Here is a 14,374-nt window from a genome sequence, read left to right as displayed (position 1 = left end):
AATAGGGATCACCGACATGGTGCTGCTCTGGATTAAATTGTTCCTATCTGAATGAACAGAAACAGTATGAATAAAACCATTGAAACCAGTGCCGCGGGACACCACATGTTGAGTACCACAAGGATCCTCTTTAACATCTACTTGACCCCACTAATGAACCTCATCAAAATGCACAGCCTCACCTGCTACAACTATGCAGATGATACCCAAATCATCTACATAATCACAAGATGAGAACACAATACTAATAGGCTGTCTGAAAGAACTCTACGATTGGGTGAACACACACAGCCTCAAACTCAACCCCGCAAGGAAGAAATGATGATCATATTCAAAAACAGGCAAGCAGCCAATGCATCCCATGGCTAACAGAACTGGGAACAGCACCCACGGCATCACAAATTGTAAAAAACCTTGTAATCCTAATGGAAAATAAGCTAATACTAGAACCGCAAGTAAATGAAATAATCAAGAAATGCTTCTTCCACTTACACACAATCAAAAAGATCCTACCATTCTTCTCCTTTATGCACAAACACTAGCCATCATTTCCATCATCAATGTCCAGGATAGACTACGCCAACAGCCTTTACCTGGGAATGCCGGATTATCTACTGAAGAAACTGCAACATATATGCAGAATGCAGCAGCCTGACTCCTCCCCAAACTCTCACAAAGAGACCACATCACTTCTGCCCTAAAGATGCAACATTGTCTGCCAGTCAAAAAACACATCACATTCAAAACAATGTGCATAATGCACAGAGCATTCCATGGGCAAGGAGCAGAATTCCTACAAAAGAAAATCACCATTTACCAGTCGGCCAGAACACTCAGATCCAGCAATAACATCTGCCTGGTACCTATACCGTTCACAAGGAAAAAACTTGGTGGATCAGCATTCTCCTGCCTAGCCATAAAAATGTGGAACTCCATCTCGAGAGAAATACAAAACATAAAGGACCATCTAAAATTGAGAAAACTCCTAAAAACCTGGCTCTTCAACTCAGACCCAGATGAAAACGAATGATCAACACCAACACCGCTCAGAATGAATGCACATATTGCAAGACAGAGGACTAGCATAACATGACAAGCGCAGGGAGACTCAGGTTCCCATGGAGAGTCTTAACAGGGGCTAACAAGAGAGATGGGCACGTTCTAGGTTGAACTACAGACAAAGGACATAAGAGTTGAAGAGGAAAGAGTGGCGATCAAACAGATAGACCACAGGTGACACAAAGCTCAAAGTCAAAGGGAAGAGGTCCCACCCCCCGTTCTGACCCCTAAGTGGTCAAGAAGGCAATGTCGGCGGCACACCAGGTTATGCCCGATTCTAAAGCAGTGTAGGAATCCATTATTCAGGACAGAGGGGGGCAGGGAGGGGTTGGAGGAGGCATCATCACGAATTAGCCGTGTAGACAACTCACACGCCTGCAGAGAATATAGGAGGGAGACTCCTCTTATCCCCTAGTGCTACACAATACGCAGCACTGGATGGGGCGTTTACCAGAAGCAGCCAAAGAGGAGGTACGATGGAGCACCTCTACTAACCAACTCACTAAAAATCGCATCCATCTGCTTACACCTCTCACAATTCTAAACATAACACAACCATACCTATATTGCACAACAAACTGCATGCACTTCATCACACCACAACAACAAAGCAAATCACACATAGCCTTGCACAACATCAAATGACAACTACAGATCGAAAAATCACACCTACTCTCAGCGAACAGATAAACCAAATTGACGCTGCCAACAGCACATCACAGCTCTGCTGCTCTTTTCCCGCTCAGTCCTACTAACTCACCCTATCCCCTTGCTTTTCAGATCCACCAGGGCACCAGGGGATCATTCTGGTGGTGATAGGGCATACTAAAAGGATCCTTTTTTTCTAACATGATATAACATAACTCTCCAAGTTCCCATTTGGAATAATATATTGACAACTGGAATAGGGAAGAGGCAGGGAGAAGTGGGGATCACTCCCAATGACGTTCAATATCCATTTCCGCCATGCCATTAAAGAGATGACCCCATAACTACTGACATGAGAAAGCACAAGAGAGTAATGAAGATCACTAGAACCAGGTGACCAACGCAGCATTCTAGTTGTTGGAAAAGGTATAATCAGGAGGGAAAGTTTAAATACAAGCTGCCTAGAGCTGACAAAGACAAGGCAAGGAGAAAGCTGTAGATGCCAGTCTGCCTTGCAACCCGTAACAAAGCTGAATACAACGCTGGAGTGAAACACGCCACAACAGGAGATGCAAAAGCAAACCTGAATCCCAGAAGAAGAAGCCATGGTGCAGACGGTTCACTGTTCAAGCCAAATGTGCCGCGGGAACCACACACGACAAAAGAAGACACAGTGAAAGGGCAGCGCTTAACGGGGTGCACCCTGAGCCAATACGCTGAAGCAGAAGGAAGAAAAGGAATGTGGAGGCAACTGGTAAATCCGGGACACAAGTGAGTTACTGAGTTGCCAGGGAGCATATTTCACTCTGTAGGAATAACACAGAGTGAAAGAAACCAAAGCAAGTGGGAGCCAGAAAGTACTGGTGAACCCAAAGAACACAAATGGGTTACCTGGTTGTCTAACCGAGTGTGCCAATTCATAAAAACACAAAAAGAGACCAAAAATGAAGTAATTGAGGAAGTGAAAGTATGTATAGAACCAGTAACGAATGGGTTGTTAACCCCTACCTTAAAGAGAAATTGTTATTTACAATAAAGTCCAGCCAAGGAAGTATACCAGGTGAAGTTAAGTGTTTGTGTTATAAAGTCCTGGCTGGGGAGTATAGCAGTTGAAGCTAAGCTAAATGTTTGAATTACAAAGTCCTGGCAGGAGAGTATACCAGGTGAAGAGAAACAAAGGTGCATATTGTAGTGTGTCTCAAGGAGGAATCATGCCCTTGAGACGAATATGAGCTATTGTGTGAAATGTTAAGGGTCTCATGGAAGGCCATGCCCTTGAGTTTGTGAACTGTTATAAAAGTGTACAAAGGAAAAGAGAGTCCTTTGGAAGAAAGATACCCTTAGGATTTTGAAGTGAAGAGAAAGCTTGGAAAAATGTGAATACACCAAGAGGAGAGAGTAATCCTCTGGGAAACCTGATTATTTTGTTTTACTTGTTTGAGTTGGTACAAGGAGGCTATTCCCAGGAGTTATGAGCATTGCCCATTTGAAAAACCTTTTAGTTGGATTTGAGCATTTGTGTTGAACTGAATCAACTGAGCACTTTGAGAAATCAAGAGACAATTACACCTTGGAGTTATTTTAGAGTGTGAGGGCCAGAAAAGAATTACGGACACAGGAAAAACATTTGTTTGGACATTTTGACACACGACATACCCATAAAATTTGGTCAAGGTAGGGTAATTCCTCCTAGATTAGAGGCATTTTCCAACCCCTATTTGTTTTAATAAATATTTGTAGCCATAAACTTGCCTCTCCTGTGTCCGCATCTCATTCCTGGCTCCTCAAAGCTATAATACATGGCAGCCTGCAATAGCTGAACAAAATCCTGGAAATAATGTTCTTATTACAAGATAGTTGTGACATCACAACTGACCTGTAATAGGAATATGACATCACAACTGAAGCATAATCAGTTATTATGCTTGTGACATCATAACACCTCTTTCTTGAGCCAGCAGAGAGAATTACAGCTGCCACTGCAGCACTTCATTAAAACCGTTAAAACCTTTTCAAATTCCTTGCTTGCAGAGTAGTTTTCTGTGACACATTGCTGCAGCTAATTGACAAGAAACTGTGTATGTTAGAATTTGTGCACTGCTACAGTTGAATTCATGTGAGCAAGATGTTATAACTTATTTTAAAGCTAAAATGTACTTTTCTTTCTTTACTAAACTGCTTCAGCTATTTTTCTGCAATGCATTACGAGCAGCATTTTTGATTTTTAAAATCCAACCAGATTCTATATTGAATTAATGGATCAACAAATGGACAACCTCTTACATTACATTAAGCAAGAGACAAGTTATTATAGGGAATGACAGTGTGTGGCTATGTATTATAAGGAATAAAATACCCCCTGCCATAAATAAAAAGGATATTACAAGTCTCCTTGGAGTTCCGTGACCCGATAAAGCTCTATTTGGTCACAAAACTCCTCAGTGATTTGCAATATCCTTATAATGTATGGTAGGGGGTACATTATCCCATATATCACCTTAATTCTAAATCTGTGTATTCTCAGGTTTCTAGCTTGAATTCTGCGCACTGTGAGAAACCTGAGGTGTTTATCCAAGGCTATTCCTGGGGATCCTTGGTTCAGGTGGCATGGGGAGGGCCATCGCTCTTGGATCCCAAACATAGGGGCGGACGAGCGAGGATCACCTGGGCAGGGGGTCCTCAAGGACTATGGGAATTACAACTGAGGGTGATAAATGGTATTCATCCCATTCCGATACACCCCTAACCGACATCCCCTCAGTTGTCATGGAATATTGTCAGCAGAGTCCCATCATACCTCAGTACCTTTCTGTAAGAAAAAGGAGAAAATGACCAGGGAAAATAAAACCCAATAGAAAATCCATTTACCCATCACAATACATTTGCGCCCTTCTTCCTGAGAGAAACCTACATGGTTTTCCACGATCACCAAGAAAACCTACAACTCCCACAATCCCTACTTCCATTCGAGATATCCAACTACTGGGACGAAGAAGAGGCAGATGGTAGTCATGAGGATTACCCATAGGATTCAATGGGCAATGAATTCCTATGGGCAGTCTCCATGCTGTCCCGATAATGAGGTTAGGCAGAGTCAGGAAGGGAGGGACAACTACTCACACCTGACTCCAATCAACTCTTTCAAAGAGTATAAAAGGTCAGCCACACAGGCACACTCTGAGTGATCTGGGGATGCTGAAGAAACTGTGAAGGCCAGAAGGAGACATCAGCAGCTGGGAGAACCTTGGGAAGCCAGAAGGTGGGATGGACAGCCAAGACACTGAAGCCTGTGAGTACAAAGATGGCTAAAGTGTGTCAGGGGAGCCGTGCCCCATGGAACCAAAACTCCATCTACACTTTTCTGGTAATGTTTAAATCATTGTCTGCTGCCTGGGTGAGTTCCAAAAACCCAGGTAGTTGAGAGGCGGATGCTAGGACCGTGACCACAAGTGAATCCCCATTGAGGAACTGCTAATACCTCCTCACTGAGGATAAAACATGGAGACCCTGTGACTCAAGGGAAGCTAAGGCGGGATAACCTGCTTTGTCAATAACTTTGTGTAAATCCCAAAAGTGCCTGTAACTGGCAAAGAGAGAGCAAAACCTTGAATGTGCATTCTGGGATGTGTAGTCCAAAAGAGCAAAGCTGTGAGACAGAGTGGTCCGGCACAGCATGTGTGCTCAATCAAAGGTCTATGTAGGGTATCCAGCTGAGAAGTACCAAAAGTGAAAATTAAAAAGTTGTAAAGAATTGTAAATTGAACTGGTCCTGCGACGGGTCAAGCAAAATGCCATGCACAGTTGAAAGTCTTTGATTCCGGTGTCAAAAGGGATCTGAGCCCGGAAGAAAGGGATCCATGGTCCGAGTCTGGATGAGGGAGACCAAATAGTGAACACTGTGTGAAAAGGGATCTGAGCACGGATGAGGGGGATCCATGGTCCTAGCCCAGATGAGGGAGACAAAATTGTGAACATTGTGTGAAACTGGATCTGAGCCCGGATGAGGGGGATCCATATTCTGAGCCCAAATGAGGGAGACTAAGTTGTGAATTGTGAACATTGTAGAAAAGGGGTCTGAGTCTGGATGAGGGGGAGCCGTGGTGAATGCCCAAAGGAGGGAGACCAATCATGAAATTATGAATGTGAGAATCCTGACAAAGGAAAGGGACTTTTGTGTTTTGTCTGCTACATCAGACCCTTTGCAGTAGGAGACTTTACATGGTAAAGTGAACTTCTATTTCAAGGCAGAGGAAGCCTGTATTCTGACAAAGGAAGTCTGTGTTTGACAAGCAAAGTGAACTTTGTTTCAAGGCGGAGGAAGCCTGTGTTTTGACAAGAGATATTTCTTTTGAGAATCATTTTGTTTCTTAAAGTCTTTGCCAGAGTGGTGTGAGTCCAGCTGAACCATTGAACTGTGTCCTCTTTACGAGGAAGCCAGAGGGTGCACAAGGCTTGAGCATGCTGCCTTGTTCGGTGCTAAAAGCCTGGGGAAGGGAGGCCATCTGCTCAACTGTCCTGACATATTTATTTCTTTCTTAAACACTTCCTTTTTTGTATACACTATACACTACTGTTCCACACCATTTTGTATTTAGAATTAAGGATTGGCGATAGGGGTATTAGCATAGGCCCTTTTATTTTGACAGACTAAGACTGCATTATTATTATTATTTGATGGTTGTAGCTTGCTCATATCCTTAGATTTAAGTTTACATACGCGTTTAATCAACCCTTTCAAATTCAACAAACAACCTTGAACTGTGTCTTATTTGTGTCGGTCTTCATTTATGATATGAAGCCTTTTCTGCTTTTACTACTCCCCTCCCTCTTTCTCCTTTATTTATCTCGTTTCCCTCTATTTCTGCCTGGGCGTTATCTTTGACACTTTTTTCTTTCACCACTCATATTATATTTCTAAATCTTGTCATTTACAGTTTATTAACATCTATAAGGCCTGTACCTTCCATACGCTTGAGGCTCCTAGGTTCCTTGTCTCTTCTCTTGTTTTAGCCATGACTCAACCTAATTCGCCCTTGAACTGCTGCTTTAACGAACCGCACACCAGAGCAACAAAATCACTGTTTTGACACTCGCTGGCCGCCGACTTGAACTGGTGGATCATCACTCATCTGCCCTTCCCGTGGTTACAACCCAATTTGACCAGCTTGACCTCTAACAGATCCTGGTGAGTGCCTGACCAGTTTTGCTGAAAGCCATATTCTAACAGCACAGTGCTACTTCATTCCAACCTGCTTGACGCACGCTTGCCGCTTGGGGACACACAATTCAACATATGTGAACCAAGATTGCATCACTGCTCGAAGCTGGGTACACCGATGTCAACCTGCCAAAAACAAGGTCCTATCAACCAATAACTACCCCAGGTCCATTTTGGGCGTTAAAAGTCTGGTTAGGTCACGTTTGCACCTTTTTCATCTCAATAGATATCCACTTTGTGGTTTATAATTTCCCTATCACCCCTGTTTTCATGCTCAGCGTGCTACATTCTTCTCCCTATTGTCCTTCTCTGTCCTTTCCACAGGCATGGGTTTAAATCTGATGATATTAATTGCTGATCTTTAATTGCTACTGATTTACAGTTTATGTATGTTGTCGTTGATGGTGCGAACACTTGCATAAACATGATGAAAAAATTATAATTACAAGACTTGCTCTGACTATTGTAAAAATAATTATTTTTGTGATAAAACAAATCCTTAGTTTAACACACATTATTGTCAACAGTTAGCATAATCTCAACTCTTTTTGTAAACTTATTTTTTCAATTTCATCAATTTTTAAGTTCTATATGTGAGCTTGATTGCCAAAAATTCTGAAGATCCGTTTTAACACTACTTTACATTGTGGTCCTTGTTGAAATTCCTGTTCTGTGAATAAGTCAAATTGTGCATATAAAAGGAATCCAAGGTATGTGTTGATGGCTTAATCAAAGGGTCACTTTCGCCAATGACAAAACAACAGCAGGTCAAAGAGGTGCTGTGAGGGTTCAGGAATGAAACTTGGACACAAGTTAGTCATGTTTTTGGTGAAAGACTTTTATTGAAAATAAAAAGTTTGGGAAAAGGCCTCTCTGACCCTGCTCTAAGAGTATTTTCCCTACCTAAACCAAAACTAAAGAACGGTCTGTGTCAGGATGTCAAAATCAAACTGTCCTTGGGCCTCATTACAACCTTGGTGCTAAGTGCACCAACTTTACCACCATGGTGTAAACTCTGTTTACACCATGGTGGATGGCGGATTTACCGCCCCATTCCAAGGTGAGTGGGGCGGTAAATCCCCATTTCCCATTTCCCATTTTCCCTTCCCCATTCCCATTTTTGCCCCATAGGGCATAATGGGAGTGGGGAAGGCGCTAATTACGCCGCCGTAAATTACGGCGGCGTAATTAGCACAATGGCAGGTTAGCGCCATGGATTTTAACGCCTGCTAAAAGCAGGCGTTAAAATCAGAATCAGGCGTTAAGGGTTAACGGTGGCATTAACCCTTAACGCCTGAGTTGTAATGAGGCCCCTTGTGTCCAAAAATTCTATTCTGACCCTCACACTAAAACTAAATTATAAAGGTTAAAAGGGAAATGTCTCTAACATTTGAAGTTCTTGCAAAAGTGTTAGTAGAGAAAGAAGTAGTGGTTCCAACACAAAATGTTCTTTATATCGAAGAGCCCTTCTTCCACAATGGGGATCCTTCCCCTGGGTTTTTCTTCCTTGAAGGTTCAACAAAAAAAGTTTTTTATATTAGAAGAGCTCTTGTTCCACAATGGGGTTCCCTTACCCTGGTTTTCTCTTCCATGAAGACCACAGTTTCTAGTGTCTTATTTGGCTCACAATAGCACTATGATGTGCAAAGCTAACTAGCTTTGTAAATCATTTTGTCAGGAGTAGGCTTTTCTTTATATGTTTAACACAGTTCTGATATTTCTGTACTTAAAAGTTCTTAACACACTTGTAATTTGCCTGGTATGCTCTCCTGTCAGAGCTTCCTGTTCTTACATGCTTGCAATTGCCTGGTATGCTTTCCTGTCAAGGCTTTTGTTCCTTTTACATTTATAACTTGCCTGGTATACTCTCATGCCATTTTCACACTTACAATTGCCTGGTATTCTTGTCTGCCAGAACTTCTATTTCTTGTACACTTGTTACTTGCTGGTATACTCTCCTGCCAGGACTTCATATTCTTGTACACTTGCAGATTCCTAGTATTTTTTCTATCCAGGGCTTCTTGCATTCACATGGGGTTTTCAACCATTTCCACAACAGCATATTCACTTGATTGGATATCACATCCTCTTGATATACACTTCGTTTTGATGCTCACACATATTTACCTGGTCAACCCAACTCCCCAACACATAGAGCACCGTTATTGAAGAGAGGATTGCCCATGCCGTGGTCAGAATTACAGGTAGATTGTATTTGTCTGGTTCAGATATCAGCACTAGGGAACAGGTATATGCTCACAATGACATGTTTGATGGCAAAATGGTTAGCGTGTATACCTGCTAGTGACTGTAGTTTGCAAACGGCAGCCACCTTAATGGTGAATTATATATGTTTGAGGTTTGGTTTAACCTAGAGAATAGAGCCAGACCCTTGTGGTAATTTTACAAGTAGAGTAATAACCAAAATGTGGTAAATATCAGGGTTACAAGGGAAACTACATGTTACATATCAACCATCCTCCCGTGGGGAGTAGAACAGTGTAAAAGGACAATTATTGATATCCTCAAAATGTCTGTAGCTGAAGTAGTGCCTATTGGGATGTACCACTCCCATTAGTGCTCATGGCCATAAGGGCAACACCATCAAAAGCTACACATCTCAACCACATGAATTACAAACAGCAGAACAATGGTACTTCCCAACACTTGTTATACAGGATGAATGAGCAAGTCTTGGTATATGCATCAAAAAATCAATGACTATGTGGAGGCACAACATGCATTTGCAATTGCAGAGAGCAATCTAGAAAGAACAGCTGAGGTGCCAAATCTTACTATGAAAGAAAGCGAGCAACTAGAAAATATGAGGTAGGTGATCAAGTATAATAATGTAATTTTGGAGAGAACAAAACCAAAATCTCTAAACTTTTGTAGTACTGACATGGCCCATTCAAAATTGTGGATAAAACTTGCCCGTGGTACATGAAATGTTAATCAATGAAGGCGATCTGGCTGTGGAACAGTTTGTCCATGTTCATCAGATAATGCCCTTCCACCCAAAACATGACCTCAAAATAATAAAACAGCCAAGTGGAACCAACAATGGTTGAAAAGGTATTGATTGCATCAGAAACATAGATGCATAATAATACAGAGAAATGTGGTTCACAATTTAAAGACACAGATTTGAGATGTAAAGGATTCATCGTAACAGATACTCATGAATGCTTAGTGCGCATGGAAGAATGAATGAAATGTTAAGGTATCACCAATATGAGTTAAAGAAGGAAACCTTAGATTTAATTTTATTGTCGGGTATTTAACCTGTCTGTCTGTTTCTTCTGTTCCAGAAATGAGTAACTTGCTTTTCTCCAAAAAAGGTTTCCTGTGAGCAGATGTCCACAATGGAGCCCAGAAAAGAAGAGAGTGCCAGAAACTAGAAATGGCTGATGGACGCAGATGGGAGAACCAGATGACAAACCGGTGGTCCACGTTTCAAGGAAAAAAGAGCTACACAAATGCCTTAATCATAGGCTTAACAACAACCTGAATTCAATTTGCACCAGCGGTAAATAGGGTTGTGATTGAACCGGGGGCCAACATCAGACATTGCAACTGAGAATGCACCCAGGTTTATTTTGAGCAACAGGTGGTTGTTACATCAAAACATATATACCAACATTGATCCAAACCTGGTATTAGACAGATGTTTTCATGTTGCAGTAATCAAGTTCATTCAAATCAAACAGTGGGTTCAAATAAATAGGGAAGGAGATCAAAAGCAGTCAATGACATATTGGAACAATTAGAAAAGACATTCATTTCAAAACATTTGAAAAAATTAAAAGGGGAATGTAGAATGGCAGGATTTCTAATAGCTGCAATTGCAGGCACAGTCATTTGGGGTAATACCAGTAAGAAAGCTCAGCGGGTTGAGCTCTTGCTACTGCAATCTGTGTGTGATCTTCAAAATGGGTGACAGTAATAGTAAATGAGTTTGAAGTATTATCCACCCTAATACCGCCTAACTCGTAATTAAGTCTGTTGTATGGCCACAGATACTGTGCTATGCATACCATTTCACAATGTGGCCGGATTTTCCTCCAGAATGAAAACAATATGTCATCTATGTAAATCTGAAATCACATGCCATAGCTATAGATCACTTGTTAAAGGGTGCAATGAATTGGAAAACGGAACAAGTATTTTACTGTATCAACCAACTATATGCAATACTGGGAGTCCATGGATGATGGGGGGTAGGGGAGACATGGCACAGTGGGCCTCATTAAGAGGTAGGAGGTAAGGGATTCCCGGCACCGGTAAGGGTGCCGGTGCCAGTAATCCCTTACCTCCATATTCTGAGGTCCCTTAGTGGGTCTGACCAGGTGTTAAGGACGGGACCCACTAAGGGACTTCAGAGCTAATAACGGTACCGCTAATTGTGGTACCGTTATTAGCTACTTCCCCATTCCCATTGAGCCCTATGGGGGCTCAAATGGGAATGGGGATTGGTTCTCAGAATGGGGATTTACCGGGTCCTCCAAGGTTGGAATGACCCGGTAAGTACCCATTCCGAGAACCCGGACCAGGTATGCGGTAAGGGGGTAGCCATGGTGCTAATAGCACCATGGCTACCTCCTACCTCGTAATGAGGCCCAGTATCTTTGCTCAGCCTCCCCCTCTTTGACACTTATTTTGATCACATAAAGCAAATGTACTGGATTAGAGGATAGAGACATGGCATACCTGCTTATTTTTTTGGAATCAGAGCTTCTGTAGCTTTTAGAAATTATGCTTCTCGCAGAGGGGGGTGAAGCACTTTTGGCATTCTACAATTGCAGTATGTGTCTAGTCTAGAAAAAGGTTAGGACAGCAGGCGTTTACTTCTAGTACTGGTTTGCCCACCTACAAGATACAATCACTTTCAGGGACCCTGACTCAATTTACTGGGCAAGAGAGGCACAAAGGATGGGAAGTGGATTTTCCTGACACCCATCTAGGAGAGCCAGAAAACTCGAGGCAGACTTGTTCACCCTTTGAAGTGTAGCCAATCGAAAATACCTGAGCATGCTATACTATATAGTGGAGTGCAACCTACGCGGCTCGAAGTAACTTCAGCTAGGAGATTCACACCATGTCTAGTGTCTGCCAGGAAGGGTGCAGTGAAATCACAGCTGGCAGTATGGACATTGTTTAAAGGACTGTCCTAGAAGGGATCAGGCTGAGCAAGCGCGTGAACAGAAAAAGGCCCTTACTCATAAGCGATCAAGAAAAAAAGGTGCTATGAAGTCCACAAGGAACAAGTAGTCAAAGAGGGGCCCTCTCCATTTCCAGCATTGAAAGAAAACCTTCTGGCTGAGCCAACTCTTGAAAGACCTCAGCCCTGCAAGAGATGAAAATCCAGACTAAACATACAAATCTCAGGGTGAAGCCTCCGGAGCACAAAATACACAAGCAAGAAAACGAAGACAACACAATAGGCTCTCCATCCACCTTCAAGAAATATTTTAACCACAATTTCCAGATGAGGAGGTACGTATAGGAAAGGAAAAACGCAGACGAACTGTTTACAAACATGAGAGGTGCTGGAGAAAAAGTAAACAAATATAACAATCAATGCAATCGTGAACTTATATTTTAAATTCTCATTCAAAAGTGTTTTTATTTAAACGCACATTTTCCAGGTTGACACAAGTTTCTGGTGGCGCATATGCATTTCAGAGATACATTATTATTTTCTTTAACAAGGGACGATGTCACTCACCTAATTTGTACCACATATCACGGATAGCGAAGCCAATGAGACGCCTCATGTCTCCATATCTAGAAATTAGTGCACAGATTAAGATGCAGTACCGTCATGTTTATAAGAGCCATACAATACATTAATAAAATATATCGGCAGATCATTTTTTTAACCGATGACATCCTGGGAATATGATGATTGTAATATTAGATTTCACCTTAAAGACAAGAAGTGCTCGCCACATTGAACATGGAAAGTGGGTTGGGACAAGGGCAGCAAAGACTGCACTCATTTTAAGACATATTCACAAATCAATACTTACTTCTCCAAGATTTTGCTCCGTTTTGCATGGGAGAAGTTTTCAAGCTGAAGAGAATCCTGCGTAATGAAGGCCACTGCCAGATGAAAGTAATTGTTCCAAAGCTGAAAGTTGAACATTGAAAGGATGCAATGATTAGCAACCATTCTATCAAGCGCAACCATCATACTTGGTGAAATACAAAAGCAATAACTTCCTACAGAACCCCACCTGCTTCCATGATTTTATGCTTTTCATTCTTTGCCCTATTTGTAGCAGGCCAGTAGAATGCTAAGAAGTTTCCCACCCAATTCTAAGCTCTTTTTTATGCTTGAATATAACAACAATGAATCCTATTTTTGCATGAAAGGTAATCAGACTAACTAGATTCTGTTCTACTCGATTGTGAGTGTAGTTTGGACCCAGGATTGTTATTTTTGCAGGTTTCGAGCATTTGAAGGAACTCATACTTGGTGAGCTTGTCATGCTTTTTCATTGTTCTGACAGAGGCTTGTGGCTGAGATATGCATGATGGCCTTTTATGCTTTTAAACTATGAGAATATGTTGCCAACCATGACCAGGGAGTTGTGAATTATTTATGTAGAGCAGTACGGGTATCCGAGAATATGATATTTTTTACCTGGAATTTAAGGGTGAGTCTGATGTTGAAGATCTGAGGATTTTGGCCGCATTGAAACAGATATATATATGGGTACATCATCATTGCACAAATTTAGTAGCATCTAGAGGAACATGATAACATGTCTTGGCAGCTGACAGACTACATATATTAGGACACCGTTTTAAACTGCAGTGTAAAGGAGCAGGTAGACACATTTTCCCTAGCTCCCGCTCCCTCACTGCCATCATACCAGAACAGGAGGAGGGGGGCTATATGTGGGATTCCATGTGTAATGCCTATTCCGCATCGAGTTTATGAGAGACACTCAGACAGCCATATCGAATGTACCCTTGCACTGAAAGTGTGGAAGGATGCAGTATGGAAGGATGTCAGCACGCAACAACTTGAGCTCTGAGTGAAATCTGACATGGGCAAAGTGATGTCATAAAGAAGATATACAAAGCCATGCTCAAACAATATGAAAATCCTGAAAAGTGACAATGTAACTGAAGCAATAAGAGAAACATGTACAGCACGATAAAGTAATCACGAATGCAAAAGAAGATAAAGTAAATTGCTGATGAATAAGTGTAAATACGCAGTAACGCAAGGTAGAAAAGATACATTGAAGCTTACTATAGAGGAATATATATATATATATAACGTAGCAAGGATAGCCACTGTTGGAAAATGGACGCTGGCTTGTGTAAATATACAATTCAAATACCTCAGAAGCAGATCAGGGTTGGAGAGTCAGGAGAAACTGCAAGAACAGCTTCATGTGCTAAACAAAGAGAGTCCATTTTGGCCTGGGATCA

The 14,374-nt window shown here is 41.8% G+C and overlaps 1 protein-coding gene across 2 annotated transcripts in view; it reads right to left on the bottom strand.

The window, feature by feature from the left end:
- The window catches only part of DOCK2 (dedicator of cytokinesis 2), a 2,833,934-nt gene that overhangs the window by 582,441 nt on the left and 2,237,119 nt on the right, over positions 1 to 14,374 (bottom strand). For both annotated transcript variants that reach the window (XM_069654309.1, XM_069654310.1), the window contains exons 31-32: positions 12,958 to 13,058; positions 12,654 to 12,712 (exon numbers count right to left, since the gene is read on the bottom strand). In XM_069654309.1, the coding sequence (XP_069510410.1) occupies positions 12,654 to 12,712; positions 12,958 to 13,058 (160 nt within the window). The remainder of the gene's footprint in view (positions 1 to 12,653; positions 12,713 to 12,957; positions 13,059 to 14,374) is intronic.

This window comes from Ambystoma mexicanum, chromosome 3q (assembly GCF_040938575.1).
Source record: "Ambystoma mexicanum isolate Mex_15411 chromosome 3q, UKY_AmexF1_1, whole genome shotgun sequence".
NCBI classification, from domain to species: Eukaryota; Metazoa; Chordata; class Amphibia; order Caudata; family Ambystomatidae; genus Ambystoma; species Ambystoma mexicanum.
The sequence above is the reverse complement of the archived record's forward strand: the minus strand, read 5'-3'. Positions and strand labels throughout refer to the sequence as shown.